At 34.7% G+C, this 24,800-nt stretch overlaps 1 protein-coding gene across 1 annotated transcript; it reads right to left on the bottom strand.

Moving 5' to 3' along the window:
- Positions 1 to 18,153: 18,153 nt before the first annotated feature.
- Positions 18,154 to 20,146, bottom strand: LOC104120577 (uncharacterized). The gene is made up of 3 exons (XM_009632374.4): positions 19,819 to 20,146; positions 19,433 to 19,682; positions 18,154 to 18,505 (listed from the first exon to the last, which is right to left on the bottom strand). Exons 1-3 carry the CDS (start codon positions 20,115 to 20,117, stop codon positions 18,176 to 18,178), a joined length of 879 nt encoding a protein of 292 aa, XP_009630669.1. The 5' UTR covers positions 20,118 to 20,146; the 3' UTR covers positions 18,154 to 18,175.
- Positions 20,147 to 24,800: the final 4,654 nt, after the last annotated feature.

The raw sequence follows: 24,800 nt of genomic DNA on the forward strand, positions 1-24,800 counted from the left end.
AGAAATGAAGCTGCTCTGTAAGCTGCTACTGCAAGCTGATGTGTAAGTTGCTCGCAAGCTGCTGTGTAAGCTATTTGCAAGCTGCTACTGCAAGCTGCTGTATAAGCTGCTTGTAAGCTCCTACCGCAACCTGCTGTGTAAGCTTCTTGTAAGTTGTTATTCTACCAAATATTGATAATCTTCTACATGAGTAATATTTATCCACAACGGAGTGCCGAAATAATAAGCTTCTTTAGGAGGCTTATTTTCAATAGAGTACTAAATAGATAAATATATTTACGGCGGAGTCCAATATGGATAAGCTTCTTCAGGAAGCTTATTTACAACGGAGTACTAAATGGATATCAATAATATAATATATTTATAACACTCCCCCTTGGATGTACATTAAAAGATAATGTGTCTCATTAAAACCTTACTAGAAAAAATCCCGTGGGAAAAACTTCTAGTGAAGGAAAAAGAGTACACATATCTAGTAATATGTATTGCTAGCTGCCTCATTAAAAACCTTATAAGGAAAACCCTGTGAGAAAAATCTTATTAAGGAAAAAAAAGTACAACTCGTATTTTACTTCCCCTGATGAAACCTTATGTCAAATATTTGAGTCTCCGCATTTTAATCGTGTATACCATTTTCTCAAAAGTTGAAGTTGGTAAGGATTTAGTGAATAAATCTGGTGGATTGTCACTTGAACGGATTTGCTGCACATCGATATTACCATTATTCTAGAGATCATGTGTGAAGAATAACTTTGGTGAGATGTGTTTCGTTCTATCTCCTTTTATGAATCCTCCCTTGAATTGGGCTATGTATGCCGCATTGTCTTCGTATAATATTGTGGGTCTTTTATCACATTCCAACCCACATATTTCTCGAATAAAATGAATCATTGATCTCAACAATATGTATTCCCTACTTGCTTCATGAATAGCTATTATCTCAGCATGATTTGAAGAAGTAGCAATAGTAGATTGCTTTATGGAGTGCCATGATATGACAGTAGCTCCACATGTAAACACGTACTCAGTTTGAGATCGAACTTTATGGGGATTAGATAAATAACCTATATATGCATAACCAACAAGATATGCACTATCTTTGTTAGCATAAAATAAACTCATATCAAGAGTTCCCTTTAAATATTGCAATATATGCTTAATCCCATTTCAATATCCTTGTGTATGAGAAGAGTTATATCTTGATAGTAAATTAACCAAAAATAATATATCGGGCCTTGTAGCATTAGCAAGATACACAAGTACACCAATTGCACTGATATAGGGTATTTGATCAGGACCAAGGAGTTCCTCATCCTCTTCTGGAGGTCGGAACAAATCCTTATTCACTTCAAGTGATCGAACAACCACTGGTGTACTCAATGGGTGCGCTTTGTCCATATAAACGCGTTTTAAGATCCTTTCTCTTTAGGCAGATTGATGGATAAAGATTTTGTCTGCTAAATGTTCAATTTGCATATCAAGACAAAGTTTTGTCTTTTTAAGTTCTTTCATCTCAAATTCTTTCTTAAGATATTCAATTGCCTTTTGGATCTCTTCTGGAGTTCCAACAAGATTTATGTCATCAACATAAATAATAAGTATAACAAATTCTGATGCCATTTTCTTTATAAAAATACATGGACAAATAACATCATTTATGTAGCCTTTTTTCAGCAAATATTCACTAAGGTGATTATATCACATGCGCCCAGATTGATTTAAACCGTACAAAGATCTTTGCAATTTGATCGAATACATTTCTCGAAACTTTGAATTATATACTTCAAGCATTTTAAATCCTTCAGGGATCTTCATATAGATTTAATCAAATGAGTCATATAGTTTATGACTTGCATTTAAATGTCATGGCATCTTCAGGTCTAATCCTCACAATCTTTTACAATATTACGCACTATATTGTATCAAATATATCGTCGATGATCATTTTATATCGGTTCCTAAGCGACATAACTTGTTGAGATCTCATCACTTTCTTTATTTTCAGGTACCTGAACTTCTTCTGTAGTTTCATGAAATGTTATGTCGTGGGTTGTTTTAATTTGATCATTTTCTCCTATCATTTTCCAAGGATCGTTACCTTTGGAACCGACCAATTTACTACGCTTCATGCGTGCTGTAAACTTTATCCTTCAGGGAATTTAATTTTAATAGGAGCATTTGCAGCTGAAATATGATATTTAATTTTAGATCAGCAAATGCTTCTGGCATTTGACTTGAATTATCATTAATAATTATCTTCTAAGTGAGGATCATATTAATGATAATTCGATTCAAATAGCATATTTTTCAGCTATTTATTCCATCCTCCAAATGTTAGAAAAACTAACATATATCCCCAATTTTCTTTGAAAAACCTATCTTTATGCATTGTGGTAGAGAAATTAATCATATACCACACATTAAAAGTTATTAGATAGTAAAAATATTTGATTTCTGATCCTAAACCAATTGTGAGGGGAGGACTTATCATATATTGTTGGTCTGATGCATATAAGTGTTGTATGCAATTTAAAAAATCTTATACCAACACGTGAAGCTTTTTTCTAATAAGCAATAGTTTAGCCATTAATAGGAGGTATTCAATGCGAAACTAGCTCGAATATAAACCAACATTATCAAGATGAACTGTCTTGATTTCATAATCTGAAAGTTATGCTCTTAATTTAGAAAAACAATTTCAAATGCCAAACTGCAGATTGACAATAAACACACATGTAACCATCTCATATATGCATCCATAAGTGGTTTACATGATAGGTGAATGGGCTCATATTCACCTTTTATATATTCTAAAATTCAGGGGTCTTAGTCCCAACTTTAGCTGGTATAATCAATTTACAGCAACACAAGAGAATTCTTGAAGAATCTTCTAGTTCTTCAGTTTATGCTTATCCGAATTCTCAAATAGCTCATTTAAAAATGGCAAATGAAAACTTCAAGTGTATCATGGCATGTGCTATCTCTTAGTAAGCTTCTGGTTTACTATGTCATAAACTTTTGCATTAGTAAACTTTTGATTTAATATGGCTATTTTTGTATCAGCAAATTTCTGATTTACTGTTGCTACTTTTGCCTCAGTAAAACTTCTGATTTACTGTGACTGCTTTTGCATTAGTAAACTTCTGGTTTACTATGATACATGATATAGTACAAATTGAAGAATAAGACGGGTCACTTCTCACATACATATTATTTTACCCCTATGATTGTGGAAACATGAAAATTTTCAATCTTCCAATCATTTGTAGTCTCAATATGATAGCCATTTGTATTAGTAAACTTCAGGTTTACTACAACATATGTTTTGACCATAATCATATAATATGAATGATGTATTTGTATATAAGCTCTTCGAGAGCCTTCGCTTATTATCCACAATCTAATATTTATCGGACACTACAGGTGTCATGTGTCTTCTAGACAAACAACTAGCTCTTCAGGAGTTGTTGATACATTTTGTACTATCAAATATTGCTCAGACACTTCTGGTATCATAAAAGAAAATTATAACCAAATAAACAATATAAAATAATTGTTTAAGCACAAGAAAATACCTCTTCATAATATTTTCTTACTTTAGGAGGAAATTTTAATTGTGTTACTTCTTCATAAGCAAATTTAAAATATGAAATATTGAGTATATATTCTCTCAATCATATTAACTCTTCTGGAGGTGAATTGTAATATATTTACATCAAGAACACGTTCATATTTACGGCTTTATTAATATTATCACATTCACTTCAGGGAATGGATTAATATTTATCAAAAATTCTCATCCTTCAGGAGATCGAACATAATTATCTGAACGTGCATTAATCACATCAAATTGAGATGATTCATCCTCTTTTAAAATATTTATACTTCAGGAGTAAATTGAGGCGTGCATGTAATATAGAGAATATTTCTCTAGCTTATATATAATTGTAACTATAGAAAACCTAAATTACTACTTCTAGTGGTCATAGGCATATACCACTTCTTGTGGTTAACAAAAATTAGTAACAATAAGACGATATAAAATATATATAATCACTTTTAGTGATCTTACATTTCTCATGAACTCTACTGGAGTTCAAGCGATGCTCTGCAGGAGCAAATTTGCTGCCTCTCAAAATATTTATCACTCCTAGTGATAATAGAAAGATTGGATGGGTTTTAAAAATCACTTTTTGGAGGTGACAAATCTCTTTCAATCATTAGCCATACGCATGCACCGATGCAAATTTTCTCTCTTACATGATATACATGATTGCTCTTTATAACACTTTTAATAGCTAAGATGAGTAATTAATAAAACAAATAATACTTGATACCTCCGAGCAATCGGTGCTTCGACACTAAATAATCATAATAGCTGGAAATACACTAGCTAAGCCTTTGATTTCTCCAACGATGTAGAGACTTGCTTTTCTTCCAGAATTTCTATGTTAGGCACCATCTATTAGTTCCCTCAGTGTTGTGACTTTGAATTACTTCTTATCCTGAAATAGAAAAACAAAATTCAAAGTAAGTGCTAGATATGATAGAGTCTCGTGATGATAACGTGTTATAAAATAAAAGCTGTAAAGTAAATAAATCGAAGACAAGTATAGAGAGAGATTGATATATTATTCAACTTCAAACTCATGTACATAATGAACTGAAATCTCTTCTATTTATAGAAGAAAGGAAGTTGCTGTGTAAGCTGCTACTGCAAGCTGTTGTGTAAGCTGCTACTGCAAGCTGCTGTGTAAGTTGCTTGCAAGCTGCTACTGCAAAATGCTGTGTAAGCTACTTGCAAGCTGCTTGTAATCTCCTATTGCAACCTGCTGTGTAAGCTTCTTGTAAGTTGTTATTGTACCAGCTATAGATAATCTTCTACATGAGTAATATTTATCCACAACGGAGTACCGAAATAATAGCTTCTTCAGGAGGCTTATTTTCAATAGAGTACTAAATAGATAAATATATTTACGGCGGAGTCCAATATGAATATATTTACAACAGAGTACAAAATGGACATCTATAATATAATATATTTATAACAAATGTTACTATAATACACCTAAGTTTAGTACAAAGAACTTATAATTCTTCTCAAGTAATTAATTAATTGATTCAAGCTAAGTGTAACGACCCGACTTGCCATTTTAAAAATTAACGCCCGTTCAGTGGATTAAGGTCTCGAGAAGCTTCGCAATATGTATTATGACCCGCGGGTATGGTCGAGTTTGATTTACTGAAGATTTAGAATTAAATTAAAAGAACAATCCTTATTTAGAAGCTAAAATGGAAAGAGTTGATTAGAGAGTTGGCTTTTGAGCAAACGACTCCGGAATAAAATTTTAATGGTGTCAATAGCTCCGTATGGTAATTATGGACTTAGGGACGTGTCCGAAAAATTATTTGGAGATCTGTAGAGGAATTAGGCTTGAAATGGCGAAAGATGAATTTTTGGGAAGTTTGACCGGTGGTTGACTTTTTGATATCGGGGTCGAAATCCAGTTCTAAAATTATTTTATAGCTCCGTTATGTCATTTATGACTTGTGTAAAAAATTTGAGATCAATTGGAATTGATTTGATACGTTTCGGCGCAAAATATAGAAGTTGAAAGATTTGAAAACTTATAATTCGATTCGATGCACGATTCGTAATTTCGGCGTTGTTTGGCATGGTTTGAAGCCTCAACTAAGTTTGTATTATATTTTGGGACATGTTGGTATATTTGGTTAAGGTCCCGAGGGCCTCAGGTGGATTTCGCAAGGTAAACGGAATGGATTTCGAACAAAGAGGGTTGCTGGAAATTTCTGTTGCAGAGCTGTTAACCAGAAATTTCTGGTGCGTGGAGCCAACTTTTGAAGCTTATATCTCGCAATCTATAAGGAATCTAAAATATTTTAAAACTTGAAAGTTGTAGTACTTTGATTCTAGTTTCTATACTATTAAACTATTTATCATTTGGACATTTGTACAGAAAGTTATGATGGATTGAATGAAGACTGGTAAGGCAGATTCAAATTTCTGATGCGCGGAGCCGATTTTGGAAGCTTATATCTCGCAATTCATAAGGAATCAGAATATTATCAAAACATAAAAGTTGTAGTCTTTTGATTCTAATTTCTAGAAAGTTAAACCATTCATTATTTGGACATTTGTACATAAAGTTATAGTCGATTGAATGAAGGCTGGTGCAAGCAACTTCTAGTGTGGACTTTTAGTGACAGAAAATGGACTTTTAGTGATGGAAAATGGACTTTTAGTGACTGATGGGCAGAAACTTAAGGACCAAAAATGGTGATTTCCTTCATTTCGTTTTGGATATTTGGAGCACGGTTCTTGGGGGATTTTTGAGCGATTTTCACGGGAAAACATTGGGGTAAGTGTTCCTTATCCTATATTGATTATATTTCATGATTCCATATTCATTTATATCATGAATCCGTGAATTTATGGAAGAAAAATCAAGATTTTTGTAAAATCTTCCAAAAATAAAAATTTAAGATTTGGAGGTCAAGTTGTTATCGGAATTTGATAAAATTGGTATGGGTGGACTTGTAATTGAATGGGTTATCGGATTTCATAACTTTCGCAGGATTCCGAGACATGGTCCCTACGGGCGAAGTTTTGAGTTAATTTCGGATTTTTATTGAAAAATATAGTATTTTCTTATGGAATTGATTCTATAATTTTTGTTGATTGTATCGAATTAATTATGACTAGATTCGAGCGGTCCGGAGGTCAATTCAAGCAAGAAGGCAATTTTGGAATATCGACATAACTTCAAAAAGGTAAGTGCCTTGCCTAACTTCGAGTGGGGGAATTACCCCTTAGGCATCGAGTCTTATGTGCCATTTGTGGAATGTAAAAAGCCATGTACGCGAGGTGACGAGTACGTACTCGGGCTTATATGTGCAAATTTTATTGAATTAAAGTCTTAGGTATTATTGTGTATTAAATCAGATAATCGTTGGCATTTATTAAATCATCTATTTGCTGTACCTAAATCCTTGTTTGTTGAATTTATTTTTATATGACAATTTGATGTGATTGTTAATTGAATATTTATGTAATTTCGTGAGTTTGTTTGTTTGATATTTCTTAGAATTTAATTTCATTATGGATTTTTTCTCTGTAAATATTTAATTAAATGAGCTTAAGAAGGGGTGTTTATATAATTATAGAGAATGTGAATTAATAAAGGTGTTGCCCTATGCTGAGTAAATTCTATCTATGTGGTTTGTTTTTGAGGTCTTATACACATTGTGTGGAGCCTTCGGCTATTTGTTTTGAAATTAATTGATTGGTAGTATCTTTGAAATTAGTTGTGGCCATTGAGCAAATTATGATATGAATTGATTTTGTTATATTGTCGTGATAATTTTTCGTGTAAATTATTGTATTGTGTGAGTTGTTATTTGAGGATATAAGGGTGTCATTCCACTGTTGATATTATGTGGGTATAAGAGTGGCATTCCACTGTTGATATTATGTGGGCAAAAGGGAGGCATTTCACTGTTGTTATGTGTGTTAGAATATTGTCTGGGCGGAGTGATAAGGGTGGTTATAAGAGAGATAAGGGTGGCTATAGGAGCGATAAGGGTGGCTATTGATATTTTCAGGGCAGAGGGATAAGAGTGTCTATTATAGGAGTGATAAGTGTGGCTATAGGAGAGATAAGGGTGGCTATTGCCAGGGATGATATGTGATGATGTGGGGTTGTTGCATTGAAATTTTTTATGTGATGTTGTGATTTTCATTGTGTTTATTTTTATATCTTGTGCAATTGGTCTTGTTGTTGGTAAATTGGTAATAGTCTGATTTATGTTGAAATTGGGGTATGTGGCCATTGCTAGGCGGATTATGATATGAAATGTGGGCACGAGGTGCCGTGAGTAAATAATGATGATATTGGTACGTGAATTATCCGTGCAGTTATGATATGAAATGAGGGCACGAGATGCCGAAAAAATATGATGATTTAATTATAGGCACGAAGTGCCGTGGAAATATGAAAGTGGACTGAGACCCGTGTTTATGAAAAATATGAAAATGGGGTGAGACCCGTAGTTGTATGATTATGAAACGAAGTGTCACATGGTAACTTTTTAATTGAAAGAATTATATTCAAAATATTTATTTGGAAGGATATTTATTCAAAATGATTTATTTGAAAGAATTACATTCGAAAGGTATTTATTTGAAGAAGTTATATTTGAGAGAGATTTATTTAAAGGAAGTATATTTGAAAGATATTTATTTAAAAGAATTATATTTGAAAGAGATTTATTCAGAAGAATTATATGTGAAAGATATTTATTTGAAATACTTGATTTAATTGGGTGTATTTATATTTATAAATTGTTGAGCATTATTAATGGTGTTTTTGTTGCCCTTATTGTTATTTATTTCCTATTATTTTGTATATCTTATTGCGCAGGCTATTAGACTAGTAAGTGTCTTGACCGTACCTCGTCTCTTCTCCACTGAGGTTAGTCTTGATACTTACTGGGTATCGACCGTGGTATACTCATACTACACTTCTGCACATTTTTGTATAGAGCCAGATATTGGAGCTATCGGACTCGGACAGAGTTAAAGTGTGATCGCAAGGATTCAAGGTAGAGCTGTTTGGTCGTCGCAGTCCCTTGAAGTCTTTTTATTTATTGTACTGTTAATTATTAATCAAACAATATTGAGTATTCGATCCTTGAGATCATTTCATGTATTCAGTTAGAGTTCATGACTGAGTACTACCCGTCTTGGGAGGTTATTATATTCATATTTGTTCCGCTGTTGGTTTTGATTATCTATTTAATTCAGATTCTATTTTAAAAAAATGGCTTCGAAATGTAATGGAAATCGACTCACCTAGTCTTGCCATCACAACGCCTGTGGTGGGATTTTGGGTCGTGACAAGTTGGTATCAGAGCTCTAGGTTCATAGGTTGTACGAGTCACAGACGAGTTTAGTAGAGTCTTGCGGATCGGTACAGAGGCGTTTGTACTTATCTTCGAGAGGCTACAAAACTGTTAGAAAATTTTCACTTCTTTCATTCCTTATCTTGCGGTATTTATTCAGCTTGAAGCATATATCTTATGTTCTTTTGAATCCACTCATGTATGAAATTGCGCACTCAGTATCAACTATGCACCAACGGTTCGTGATACTACAGAGGGGTTATAAGGGAGCCAGGGTTGCTCAACTATTGTTATAACGTGTCGTTCAGATCGAGGACACGAGATTATTGAGAGATCATTCAATTGTGCACATGTGGGTGCAACAGGTTCTGATATCTGGTTGATAAGTATGATCTTGAGAAGGTTTAATTAATTACCTAATCGTCACAATCGTGGTAGGTTCACGAGGTGGATGTATATCTGAAGATAGTTGGTGGTATTAGAGACTATGTAGTTCGTTTGGGATTTTTATTTAGCGAAGGGTAGATACTAGCAGCCAAGACACTGGAGGAAGAGAGTTTAACTGTCATGAGGATGACATGCGCCAAATAAATGGATTGAGGTGTCTTATGACCGGTGTCATACGAGCGATGAAGGTTAGTGTTAGGGATCATCAGATTGTGTCCTATAACTTCGCGCCAAGTAAGGGGAGTCCACTATCATCTATCAGATTGTGGGGTCATGTGTTATATCAGCTTTGGCCTGAGATGTATTTATGTAGTATTGAAAGGTTCTCCGAAATTTGTATATGATTAAGAGCTGAGATTTGTATGGGATGAAGCTGGGACTTGTGGTATTCTTGCTTCCTTAATAATTCTACATTATAGTACCAGCGGGGTCACAAAAATAATTTTAGAATACTCGGGGTGCTACAGTAAGTTATTTTAATGCACCACTGGCACGAGGTTCCTATAATGGTTGTTCCAGTTATCCGGCAGAGACTCAATATGAGCAGCCGAACCCGCAGAAGAGTTGTTATCAGTGTGATTGTACTAGGCAATTCATGAGAAAATGTCCCAGACTTGGGAGAGAAGGGTTTCATCAGAATACTTAGGCTACAAGCTTTATTCCAGTTAATACTCTACGTGCACAACCAGTTATGGGTGTAGGACAAGGGGGTAGAGGGCGCCCAAGAGGGGGAGACCCGACCCGTTGATATAATTGCTATGACTTGGTTAAGGCAAATACAGCAGATGGTGTCGTACATACATGATTTAATTTATAATAAAAGGAGCACTATTCTTATTTTGATTCAATTCTGATTATCGAGGTGAGACCTCCTATCGTGCTCCATATAGGGCGAGTTTGTGATTTGTACACCACTCACGTGTTTACCCCTGTTGGGAGATTTGATGATGTTAGACCGTGTCTATCATTTTTATTTTTTTCACTATTGAGGGCTATAAATCCAAAAATGACTTTCTATTACTCACTACAGTGGGTTTTGATGTGGTTTCTGAATAATTAATTTTAATTTTATGAATTATATGCCCTATTGGTATGGGGGGAGGGGGGAGGGGTCATTATGTGTTGTGAAAACTGTTTACAGAATTTATTAAAAAGAAGAAAGAAAGGGAATGGAAAATTTCAGTTGGCACAATGTACAAAATACCTGTGATTCAATGATGTGTACGAAATCCTCATATTTTTATATGATGTGAAATATTTAAACTGGGCTACAAGCCGCGATGGAAGTTATATAAGGACGAGGTCTTTGTGGTGAAAAATTTATGAGTTTTAATTCTCCCTTTATAAAATTAAATTTGAACTATAGTATTAATGGGGATTCATGCCTGTTAGGCTTATTTGATAATTCTTTTATATGTTTCTGTGCATATTTAGCCATATTCTTGTTGTAAACATTACGTTTTAGCCTATATGTTGAGTACCCAGGTGGTGTTAAATGCGACTCGTTGATTCGGATAAATAATTATGAGGTCTTCATGCCTCGCGTGTTGCTGTCAGTATTGCGAAAATTGAAAATGAGATTTTAGTTAATACGAGATTAATTGAGGATGCTGGAATTAATTATAAACAACTTTTAAGACTAGAGATGTGGTGATGGGCATACATATGATGTGCTTCATGTTCTGATATCATTATGATAACGCAATGCTTGTAACACGGAGATTAGTGTTATTGATATATACGTTGTGGTGCTTTGTTGGGTTGTGGATGTGTTGTTAAGAGTTATTTTAGTGTTACTCTGGCAGGTAGATAGACCCAATTACAGGGGAGATTCTGCCGAAATTTCAAAATAAAATAAAATTGGGAGTTAGTAAAAAATTTGGGGGATTGAGACGTGCAAAAGAAGAGATAAGTTATGTTATGTGTTTGAGGGCGAATGATCCTAAGCGGGGAAGAATGTAACACCCCGAAATTTTTTGAAAGACTTCAACACTGTCAAGAAAGTTGACGTATGTGTAGGCACGAGTTGCTATAGCCAGTTGAGACTAATACCGTGCGTTGATGTGAAAATCAGTTCTTTTGAAAATGTTTGGAGTGTAAGAAATTGGTTTTAAGGCTTATAAGTGTGAATAAAAGAAATAATCTCCACTGAGATGATGTTGTCGGACCCCTGTTAAATTTTTGGCGATGTAGAATCACCCGTGAGTATGTGCGAAATAATGCACTCAGTAATTTAATGTCATCAGAAAAATTCTTAGCACGTTCGAGGACGAACGTTTGTTTAAGAGGTGGAGAATGTAACGACCCGACTTGTCCTTTTAAGAATTAACGCCCGTTCAGTGGCTTAAGGTCTCGAGCAGCTTTGCAATATGTATTATGACCCGCGGGTGTGGTCGAGTTTGATTTACTGAAGATTCGGAATTAAATTAAAAGAACAATCCTTATTTAGAAGATAAAATGAAAAGAGTTGATCGGAGAGTTTACTTTTGAGAAAATGACTCCGGAATAGAATTTTGATGATGTCAATAGCTCCGTATGGTGATTATGGACTTAGGAGCGTGTCCAGAAAATTATTTGGAGGTCTGTAGAGGAATTAGGCTTGAAATGGCGAAAGATGATTTTTTGGAAAGTTTAACCGGGGGTTGACTTTTTGATATTGGAGTCGAAATCCAGTTCTGAAAATTTTTATAACTCCGTTATATCATTTATGACTTGTGTGAAAAATTTGAGGTCAATTGGAATTGATTTGATATGTTTCAGCGCAAAATATAGAAGTTGAAAGATTTGAAAACTCATAATTCGATTCGATGCGCGATTCGTAATTTCGGCGTTGTTTGGCATGGTTTGTAGCCTCAACTAAGTTCATATTGTATTTTGGGACATGTTGGTATATTTGTTTAAGGTCCCGAGGGTCTCAGGTGAATTTCGGAAGGTAAACGGAATGGATTTCGGACAAAAAGGGTTGCTGGAAATTTCTGTTGGAGAGCTGTTCGCCAGAAATTTCTGGTGCGTGGAGCCAATTTCGGAAGCTTATATCTCGCAATCTATAAGGAATCCGAAAATTTTTAAAACATGAAAATTATATCCCTTTGATTCTAGTTTCCAGAATATTAAACTATTCATCATTTGGACATTTGTACAGAAAGTTATAATGGATTGAATGAAGGCTGGTAGGGCAGTTTCGCCAGAAATTTCTGATGCGTGGATCCGACTTTGGAAGCTTAAATCTTGTAATTCATACGAAATCTGAAAATTATCAAAACATAAAAGTTGTAGTCTTTTGATTCTAGTTTTCAGAAAGTTAAATCATTCATCATTTGAATATTTATACATAAAGTTATGATTGATTGAATAAAGGCTGGTGCAAGCAAATTCTGGTGTGGACTTTTAGTGACGGAAAATAGACTTTTATTGACGGAAAATGGACTTTTAGTGACGGATGGGCAGAAACTTAAGGACCAAAAATGATGATTTCCTTCATTTCATTTTGGATTTTTGGAGCACGGTTCTTGGGCAATTTTTGGGCAATTTTCACGAAAAAATATTGGGGTAAGTGTTCCTTATCCTATATTGATTATATTTCATAATTCCATACTCATTTACATCATGAATCCGTGAATTTAAGGAAGAAAAATCAAGATTTTTGCCAAATCTTCCAAAAACAAAAATTTAAGATTTGGAGGTCGAGTTGTTTTCGGAATTTGATAAAATTGGTATGGTGGACTCGTAATTGAATGGGTTGTCGGATTTCGTAACTTTCGCCAGATCCGAGATGGGGGCCCTACGGGCAAAGTTTTGAATTAATTTCAAATTTTTATTGAAAAATATAATAGTTTCTTATGGAATTGATTCTATAATTTTTGTTGACTGTATCGAATTAATTATGACTAGATTCCAGTGGTCCGGAGGTCAATTCAAGTAAGAAAGCAATTTTGAAATATCGACATAACTTCAAAAAGGTAAGTGCCTTGCCTAACTTCGAGTGGGTGAATTACCCCTCAGGCATCGAGTCTTATGTGCCATTTGTGGAATGTGAAAAGCCATGTACGCGAGGTGACGAGTACGTACTCGGGCTTATATGTGCAAAATTTATTAGGTTAAAGTCTTAGGCATTATTGTGTAGTAAATTGAATAATCGTTGGCATTTATTAAATCATCTATTTGCCGTGCCTAAATCTTTGTTTGTTGAATTTGTTTTTATATGACAATTTGATGTGATTGTGTCATGACCCAATTTTCCCTCCGTGTGACGTCGTGACGGCACCTAATCTCTACAACTAGGTTAGCCTAACATTTTACGGAATAATTAAATAAAAATATAAATTTAACCAACTATTCAAAAATACACAACAAATCCCAAAATCCGGAACATCGTGAATCACAAACTACAGAAGGAAAGATCTAGTGTCTCTATACATCAGAGTCTAACAAGAAAAAATACAGAAGATAATGGACATGGGAAAGAGTAGAATGGGACTCTGAGGTTTGCGGACATGGCAGATATACCTTGAAGTCTCCAAAACTGTCCCGGCTCACTGATAGTGCGGCTGATAAGGTGAACCTGGATATGCACACGAAAAAAATATGTGCAGAGAGTAGCATGAGTACACCACAATGGTACCCAGTAAGTGCCAAGCCTAACCTCGATCGAGTAGTGACGAGGTCAGGTCAAGGCCCTACCGGAGTAAATATAATAAATTAAACAGTAAAAGATATAAGTAAAATTTACAGTAACACAGTTAAAGAAATTCTCGAAAATTTAACAGTTAAGGGAACCCTCAGTTCAGAACAAGGTAAACACAATGGGGAATCTCCCGGGATACCGTCCCGTAGTTCCGAATGAATATGCAGTACAAGAGGATCTCCCGGAATATGTCCGTAGTCCCAAAGTAAATATGCAGTGCTAGGGGATCTCCCGGAATACGTCCGTAGTCCCAAAGTAAATATGCAGTGCTGGGGGATCTCCCAGAATACGTCCGTAGTCCCAAAATAAATATGCAAGACAAGGGGATCTCCCGAAATATGTCCGTAGTCCCAATTTAAATATGCAACGCAAGATGAAATGGCAGGTAAGACATCGAGTTATACAGTTTATACAGAACATAGATAAGGAAAGTAGGGACTTAACTAAGCATGGCGCACAGAATGTTAGATAGGCAGTTAAAACACATAAGCATGCTTCTCTAGTCTAAGCTGAACAATTAAACGTATTAGTGCAATTTAATAAGGGAAAGACAGTTTATGATTTAGAAAGGAAAAACGGGATTTTTGCAATAATAGCCCATGTACGTACTCGTCACCTCACGTACACGGCGCCCACACCTCAATTAATATCAAACATCCTAAGGGGAAAGTCCCCAACACAAGGTTAAGCAAGCCACTTACCTCGAATCGCTCAAATTAACTCGATATCACGTTCTTGCCGCGAGTATCTGACTCCAAATGGCCCGAATCTATTCAAATTAATTGCATAATATAAATATAACTACAAGTAACTAATTTAACTAATTAATTCGAAGCTAAAGCGTGAAATTAGGAAAAACGGCCAAAACGTCTCCCCGGGCCCATGTCTCGGAATCGGGTAAAAATTATAAATTATGAACACCCATTTACTCACGATCTTACTCGAACAAAAATCATCTAAATCCGACGTCAAATTCCCATTCAAATCTCAGATTTTTAATTGGGGAACCTTCTCCCCCATTTCCAAACTTCTACCCTCAAATTCCATAATTAGACGAGAAAAACAATAATGGATTAATGAAATATACACGAATTAGAGTTAAGAATTGTTACCCACTGATTTTCTCTTCAAAACCCTTGCAAAATCGCCTTCTCCCGAGCTAAAATTGGAATTGGTGAAAAATGAGGAATGAACCCTCGAATCTGCCTCTTCAACCCAGCGATTTCCGCACCTGCGAACCTAGGACCGCACGTGCGGGAAAATCCATCGCAGGTGCGAAGTCCACTTACTTGGGCTGGGCCTGCACCTGCCACCCTTGGGCCGCATCTGCGGTTCCGCTTCTGCGGACAACCAGCCGCACCTGCGAGCCTAGCTTGACAAGCCCATTTTCGCATCTGCGAGCTTCCCATGCCCACCTGCGAGCTCGCAGGTGCAGTCAAACTTGCGCACATGTGCTCCATCACCAGCCCCACCAGTTCCACATCTGCGTACTTCCTCCGCACCAGCGTCTCTCGCACCTGCGGCCTCCCTTCCGCAAGTGCGAAAACACCAGAACAAGCAAATGCACCAGATTTTTCTTTAAGTCCAATTTCATTCCGTTAAGCATCCGAAACACACCCGAGGCCCCCGAGACCTCAACCAAACCTACCAACCAATCCTATAACACCATACGAACTTAGTCGAGCCTTCAAACCACATCGAACAACACCAAAATCATGAATTAAGCACGGATTCAAGCCTAAGAATTGAGAATTTTCCAAATTCTACAAACGACGCCGAACCACATCAAATCTAGTCCGAATGACCTCAAATTTTACACACAGGTCACAAATGACACTACGAACCTATAGTCACTTTTAGAATTCCATTCTGAGCTCGATATCAAAATTTTCACTATCGTCCGAAATCGCCGAAAAACTAACTTTCGCCAATTCAAGCCTAAATCTACTACAGACCTCCAAAACACATTACGGATGCGCTTCTAACCCCAAAATCACTCAACGGAGCTAACGGAGTCGACGAAATTCCATTCTGGATCCATCTTCACGCAGTTCTGACTACGGTCCAAACTCTTAAGCTTAAATCTCACAACTAGGGACTAAGTGTCCCAAAACTCCCCGAATTCCATAACCAATCACTCCGGCAAATCTCAAAAGCAGAAACAAATGTGGGGAAAGCAGATATTAGGGGATCGGGGCTCTAATTCTCAAAACGACCGACCGAGTCGTTACAGATTGTTAATTGAATATTTATGTAATTCCGTGAGTTTGTTGGTTTATTTTTTTTGGAATTTAATTTTATTACTGATTTTTCCTCTGTAAATAATTAATTAAATGAGCTTAAGAAGAGGTGTTTATATAATTATAGAGAATGTGGATTAATAAAGGCATTGCCCTATGTTGAGTAAATTCTATCTGTGTGGTTTATTGTGGAGGTCTTATACACATTGTGTGGAGCCTTCGGCTATTTGTTTTGAAATTAATTGATTGGTTGTATCTTTGAAATTGGTTGTGGCCATTGGGCAAATTGTAATATGAATTGATTTTGTTATGTTGCCGTGATAATTTTTCGTGTAAATTATTGTATTGTGTGAGTTGTTATTTGAGGATATAAGGGTGGCATTCCACTGTTGATATTATGTGGGCATAAGGGAGACATTTCACTATTGTTATGTGTGTTGGAATATTGTCTGGGCGGAGTGATAAGGGTGGCTATAGGAGAGATAAGGATGGCTATAGGAGCGATAAGGGTGGCTATTGATATTGTCTGGTCGGAGGGATAAGGGAGGCTATTATAGGAGTGATAAAGGTGGCTATAGGAAAAATAAGGGTGGCTATTGTCAGGGAAATCTGTGATGATATGGGGTTGTTGCGTTGAAAATTTTTATGTGATGTTGTGATTTTCATTGTGTTTATTTTTATATCTTGTGCAATTAGTCTTGTTATTGGTAAATTGATAATAGTCAGATTTATGTTGAAATTGGGGTTTGTGGCCATTGCCAGGTAGATTATGATATGAAATGTGGGCACGAGGTGTCGTGAGTAAATAATGATGATATTGGAACGTGAATTGTCCGTGCAGTTGTGATATGAAATGAGGGCACGAGGTGCCGGAAAAATATGATGATTTAATTATAGGCACGAAGTGCCGTGGAAATATGAAAGTGGGCTGAGACCCGTGTTTATGAAAAATATAAAAATGGGCTGAGACCCGTAGCTGTATGATTATGAAACGAAGTGTCACATGGTGACTTTTTAATTGAAAGAATTATAATCAAAATATTTATTTGGAAGGATTTTTATTCAAAATGATTTATTTGAAAGAATTACATTCGAAAGGTATTTATTTGAAGAAATTATATTTGAGAGAGATTTATTTAAAGGAAGTATATTTGAAAGATATTTATTTGAAGGAATTATATTTGAAAGAGATTTATTCGGAAGAATTATATGTGAAAGATATTTATTTGAAATACTTGATTTAATTGGGTGTACGTATATTTATAAATTGTTGAGCATTATTAATGGTGTTCTTGTTGCCCTTATTGTTATTTGTTCTCTATTATTTTGTATATCTTATTGCACAGGCTATTAGACTAGTGAGTGTCTTGACTGTACCTCATCTCTACTCCACTGAGGTTTGTCTTGATACTTACTGGGTATCGACCGTGGTGTACTCATACTACACTTCTGCATATTTTTGTGCAGAGCCAGGTATTGGAGCTATCGGACTCGGACAGAGTTAAAGTGTGATCGCAAGGATTCAAGGTAGAGCTGCTTGTTCTTCGCAGTCCCTTGAAGTCTTTTCATTTTATTGTACTGTTAATTATTAATCAAATAATATTGAGTATTCGATCCTTGAGATCATTTCATATATTCAGTTAGAGTTCGTGACTGAGTACTACCAGTCTTGGGAGGTTGTGATATTCATATTTGTTCCGCTGTTGGTTTTGATTATCTATTTAATTCAGATTCTATTTTTAAAAAAAATGGCTTCGAAACGCAATGAAAATCGGCTTACATAGTCTCTAAGACTAGGTGTTATCACGACGCCTGTGGTGGGATTTTGGGTCGTGACATTAAGCTATTGTACTTTGGAGCTTTACATTTGAATACAAATTATTCATTCGTCAATTGGTTTGATGTTTCTGTAAGCTACAACTGCGTAAAAAGGATCAGATGAAGCTGATAACAACCCCATTAATTGCATTATCCAATTCAAAGGCGATTTATTTTGTGGAGCCGCACCATCTTTTCCAGTTGGTAATTTGCGTATCACCTCTGGCTGCGTAAATCCTTGAACACACTGGAAATATTGCACCACAAGTTGCACCTTACCATATCCTGTATTGTCCCTCCATGCACTAATTGCTTTCTCATAGAACAGTCTGTTACTGAAACTTACAATAAAAACTCCTCCTGGTTTTAGAACACGAAATACCTCCGCAAACACCTGAAAATTTAATTAATACTATTATAGATCGTTTGGTTAATTTGTGAGCGAGTTGTTTAGGAATTTTGATGCAAGAATTATAATACTATTAAAAGATCATTGGAGCGTTGTATTTGTTATCAGATGATTTTATCATGTTAAATTATAGATATTGGTGTATCAACTAAAACATGTGTTTGGTTTTGAATTTAATAGATGAATTCGTAAGAATTATTACACACCCATGACCTAGATTAATAAATCCTGATGTTGAAAAATTAAGATGATAGATACTAAAATAGGGCATATAAATAAACCTTGTACTCCTCTTACAAATATGTAAGTTCTATTAAAAACAATTTAGTTCTCATAATCTTAATCAATAGTTTAAACAAAGAAATAATACCCACGGGTGGGTGATCAACTAAACTAGTAGCTAGTAATACTCTCAAGAGAAATTTTTTCATTTACTTGATTCGACACCAGTAGTGTTAATATGTATATTGTACGTTATGTCACATTATAAAGTCAATATAATATAAAAAGCCAATTTACAACATAATTAATATAGAGATTATTTAATATAATGATCAACATATAAACTAAGCCTCGTATTGTTAATGCAAAATTTAGTAGTACTAATATATCTAACGATCAATCCCTTATTCATGTTACGATTTCCTATTCACCAAAGATTTTACAATATATATATATATATATATATATATATATATATATATATATATATATATATATATATATATATATTACGATTTGGGACTTGTGTGGCTTATAATCAACCACACATTTTGCAACCTCTATGTGGTTGTGGTAACACTTGATTCTATCCTTCTCTTCCAAATTAGTTGCAAAAAATCTTTGACATTTTCGGATTAGTCATCCATTTTTATCATCTAATTAAGGGATCGTTTAGGTTAAAGTACTGACCTTCTCAGGCTGTTGAAGATATTGCACACTGACTGTACACAATACAGCATCAAAACTACAATTTTCAAACTCAAGTTTCTGATCTTGATTCAAATCCTTCACAATGAAATAGTCCAATCTGGGATTCTTGGCCAGCTCTTGAGCATTAAGTCCATGCCCCACCACCCTTTTATACTTCACCTCTTGTGGTAAATGACTGACCCATGAGCTCATGAGGTCAAGAATCTCAAACTCGGGTCTCAAGCGTTCCCTGTAAATATGTGTGTCAGATCGTCGAGTTGGGCTAAATAAAGGCGAATTAAATAGACTGAATCACTCATGCACCAACTCAACTTACTCAAACTTGGGCGGGTTATATTTTTATGGGCTAAATTTGACACTCGTACCTGTAAAGATTTGTTAAAGAGGAAATGAAACGATCATCAACGTGTGTCACAAATCTTGGGTAGGCATAGAATTCCCTGTCCGGTAAAATGTTAAGTTTGGTTCTTCCCTCTTGACTAAGAACCATACGTTTGATTTTTCCTGCTGCTGATTCTGTTGAATTATCATCTCCATTATATGCTTTGGGAATTATTGAGGGAAGTGCTTTGATTTTAGTTGGAAGAGTAAAGAATTGTAAGGTTGATGAATTGGTAAATTGCCATGTTTTAGGATGGGAGTTTGGAGATATAGTGAACGACATGACTCATTTGCTTAGATGAACATAGAAATCAACTTATGATTTTTCTTTGGGCTCTTTTAACATTCATCAATGGCTGAAATTACTTGTTGGCCCATAGTGAATGGGACTGGTGGTTGCACGTAATTTCGACCATTTTCCACTCAGCCCACATGATTATCTGCACTAGCTATAAATTCTTGAAGAATTAAGAGAAAATGAGCCACTCAAAGATTTTATTAACCCATATTTTTATTACTAATCCGAAATAGGCTTTCGGCCCAATTTATTTGCAACTTCTGGCCATTATCTATTTCCAATTCATTTATTTTCCCAAGACAATATTTATTCCTAACTTTTTTTTATCTTTCTTTCATTCTATCCAATGCACAGATTTTTTTTCCCATTGCCACTTTCATTCATATCCTCTTTCTTTCTCACCTCTTTCTTTCTCTGTGTCTTCTTCGTCTTCCTTTTATCTTTCTTTGGTTATTTTTTATTTTTTTCATTTTCCTTCCCTTCTTTATCTCCCATTTCAGATCTATATTTTTTCTCTTTATTTCTTACTTCACACTGAAAAAACTTGTTTGAGTACCTAGAAAAATCACAAATTTTTTGATTCAATTCTTAAAAAGATTTACTCAATTACGACGCATGATATAAGAGTGGCAGCAAAAGTCATGGTGTTTTCTAGTCAAGCTTCTTCTACTTCTTCTTCTTCTTTGGTCATAATAGTGTTTTGTGAGTGAAGATCTTTTACAGTGAATATCGATGGTGGGTCTGAATTTAATGGGGTAGTTGGATGTTACTTATATGTAACTTTGCATAAATATTATATATATATATACAATGCATTAAATATTTTATATACACATTGTATAAATTATATAAGTGTATCCTGTATTTTTCAGTGTATATTATAAAAATTATATATAAAATGTATAAAAATTGTATATATACTATTACATTGTATAAATTTTGTATATAAAATGCATCCTCTATATTTTAGTGTATCCCTAATATATCATTAATGTATATTCATGGCTTTGACTTCTTTACAACGACCTTACAAATGTATATATGGTATATAAAGAGTGTATATGTATAATTATACAATTTATATACACTGTTTATACAATGTAAATATTGTTGGTGTGTTGTCGGTGTTTTGCGAGATGTTTTGGAGGTTGGGGCTTCATGATTCTTTTGGGGGTGAGTTAATGTGCATTTCCTTGGAAGAAGTAAAGGGTGAAGTGTATTTGTGCAGGTGGTTGCTGCTGCTATCTTCTTCTTCTCCTTCTTCTTCTTCTTCTTCTTCTAAAGGTCTTTGTATAGAGATGTATAATTAGTGTATTCCATGTACAGTAAATATATATTTAGTGTATCTCTATGTATAATCTATGTATCTATATACACTTTGAGTTTTTATACAGTATACGTTGATTTTATATATATATATATATATATATATATATATATATATATATATATATATATACACACACACACACACTTTATACAATTTCAACTATGAGAAGTTTTTCAGTCTTTGGGTTATTTTTAGCGACCAAAAAAATAGAGATAAAATTATATATACCCTAATACATTGTGTAAATTGTATATATAAAGTGTATCCTATATTTTTTGGTGTACCCCTAAAATATCTTTAGTGTATTCTAAGCATTTTAGAGTATCCAAAGTATATATATTATTCTACGATGTATAAAAAGTGTGTATATTATTCTGCAATGCATAAACGCATATATATATATATATATATATAAGAAGCGTATATATATATATATATATATATATATTATTTTATGATGTATAAAAAGTGTATATACACTTTATACTAGTGTAAAATATGTATATTGCGTGTACAAGGTATACATTACCTTTTTCTTTTTCTTCTTATATCATGAGTATTTTCGCTTATGCAATATCATATATTTTTTTAGATTAGATCAATAAAAAGTTTAGGCTCTTAGTAAAAGATTAAAAAATTATAATTTATGTGTAATAGGAAGAGTTTGAAAGTTGCAGAAGTGAAAGTGCTCAAATTTTACCCCCAGAAAAAAAAAAATCTGAAACATAAAAGGAGATGAAAGTGTTCGAAACTTAAAAAATTAATAATTTTTCGTGTGTCATAACAAAACAAAATCCTAAAACCTAAACGGAACTTTTTTATGGACATAAAAGGAATTGAAGATTAGGCGGCCGCTGGTTTTTTAGTTGTAATTGCTAGCCCTTGTAATTAGTTTTGGGCTATGAATTGTATGATGTATTTTGTGGCTACCGATTGTCATTAGTTTTTTTCGGATGGCTAGAAGTGATAATTGCTCAAGAATTAATCAAAGGGTAACCTTCAGAAATGACTACCTTTTAAGGAGCTTTTAACAATCCGTAGTTACATTTTATTTATTTATGTTTCGTAGACAGTTTTGAACAATTTATTGTATTTGAGTGTATTTGAATACAATATTCAGTTGTATCCAACCTTATTTGATGTAGTAAGGTTGAACATATTCGATTGAATTTGAATGTATTTACACACAAAAAATGATGAAATAAAGAATAGAGTCAAATCCGATCAAATTTCTGGCGAACATACAAAATACACTATATTTAAAAAGGAAGAATACAATCAAACCCAATCGAATCTCCGGCAAAATACAAAATACTGCTGTATTTATACTAAAAATGAAGAATACATTCAAATCCTTTTAAAAATTAATTGTACTTAACTAAAAAAATAAAGAATACAGTCAAATCTCCGACGAGAATACAAAATATATTGTATTAAAAAATGGAGAATAAAATACAAAATACACTTTATTTAAACAACGATTTTCCGACGTGAAAGGCAGTGGCGAAGAAAGAGGTGGCTTCTTTTTCCAGCGTACAAAGTAGTGGTGGAGTAATAATTCTCAGGTTAAACGAATACACTCAGATGTGAGATACAATGAAGGAGAAGAAGCCATAGATTTCGGCATCTCCATTTGTAACGACCCGACAAGTCGTTTTAAAAATTGTAGCCTCGTTCCCCCATTTACTGCTCATTCTGTACTTTATAACTTTTATGTGACTTGTCAGGGTAGTCGGTTCGGGTCCGGAGAGATTTCGAAATGAATTGAGATACTTAGTCTCGAGGTTGAAAGCTTAAGTTGAAAAGGTTGATCGGATGTTGACTTGTGTGAAAACGATACCGAAATAGAATTTTATTGATTCCAATAGCTCCGTATGGTGATTTTGGACTTAGAAACGTGTCTGAAAAATTATTTGGAAGTCCGTAGTGGAATTAGGCTTGAAATGACGAAAGTCGAATTTTTGAAAAGTGTCACAACCCAAAATCCTAACATGTCGTGATGACGCCTATCTCAGTACTAGGCAAGCCGACAACATCAATAACCCACGATTTCCTTTAAGTTTGAAAATATAATGTTTAATACAATACCAAAAATATAGCAATTTCCGATACAACACTCCCAAAACTTAGTATCACTGAGTGCATGAGCATCTATACATTACAAATCTGGGAAAAATCTGGTCTTTAATAATAATATGAGACCAAATATAATAACAAAAGGATAAGGAAGGAGAGACAAGGTCTGTGAAACATGACAGCTACCTCTGAATCTCCGAAAAATTGACTGTGCGAAAGAATCAACACCCACTATATCCGGGATCACCTGGATCTGCACACGAAATGCAGGGTATAGTAGGAGTACAACCAACTCAGTAAGTAACAATAATAAATAAAGATCTGAAAGTAGTGACGAGCTTCTCAGCTAAGTCCAAATATAGTACTTTCCAATATAACAGAGTAGGCATGCTCGCAAGTTCAACATTTAATATTTCACAGGAATTTCATATCAAATTTGACTGACACAGAAAATAATGTTTTTCCGAATTTTCAAAAATAGTGATATATGACAGCTGAAATGCAGCAAATAATGCAATCAATGCATCCTCTCAGAGTAACAATCACTCAGTCCTCCCATTCACTCCAACCTCACAATCACTCATTTCCTCACAGTCACTCAGCACTCGGCACTCGCACTCGGCACTCGCACTCAGTAGGTACCTGCGCTTATTGGGGGTGTGTACAGACTCCGGAGGGGCTCCTTCAGCCCAAGCGCTATATCAAGCCAATCATGGCAAAAATAAATAAACATGTTACGGCGTGCAATCCGATCCATAAATATCCTCACAATTAGACCCTCGACCTCACTCAGTCATCAACCTCTCCAGTCTTTTGTGCTCTCAGAAATCATGATAAGCAGCCCAAAAATAGTGATATGATGCATCAATAATAAATAAGAGAGGCTGAGGTCTGATATTAAATGAATAAACATGACTGAGTAAAAAGTTACAATTTGAACATATTATTCAACCACAAAAATGACCCCAGTGGGTACCAATAATTACAGTATATGTCTAAACATGATTTTTAATACGAGTCTTAGCTCAATTTTTCCCTATCACGTAGAGAATGTACTGTAACGACCCGGCCGGTCGTTTTGAGTATTACAATCCCGTTTCTCCATTTACTTCTAAAATTGTACTTTACAGTTGTTGTATGAATTACCGGGATAATTAGTTCGGGTCCAGTGAGGGTTTTGAAGGAATTAGAACACTTAGTTCCAAGGTTTAAAGCTTAAGTTAAAATAGTGACCGGATGCGGACTTATATGTAAATGACCTC

Source organism: Nicotiana tomentosiformis, chromosome 2 (genome assembly GCF_000390325.3).
Source record: "Nicotiana tomentosiformis chromosome 2, ASM39032v3, whole genome shotgun sequence".
Classification (NCBI taxonomy): domain Eukaryota; kingdom Viridiplantae; phylum Streptophyta; class Magnoliopsida; order Solanales; family Solanaceae; genus Nicotiana; species Nicotiana tomentosiformis.

What these genes read in the sequence shown, in the direction of transcription:
- LOC104120577 (XM_009632374.4), bottom strand. Translation starts at nt 20,117, where the DNA reads ATGTCGTTCACTATATCTCCAAACTCCCATCCTAAAACATGGCAATTT. An exon ending in TCTTTAACAAATCTTTACAG is followed by an intron (nt 19,683 to 19,818) that starts GTACGAGTGTCA and finishes ACATATTTACAG; the next exon opens with GGAACGCTTGAGACCCGAGT. An exon ending in ATCTTCAACAGCCTGAGAAG is followed by an intron (nt 18,506 to 19,432) that starts GTCAGTACTTTA and finishes TTAAATTTTCAG; the next exon opens with GTGTTTGCGGAGGTATTTCG.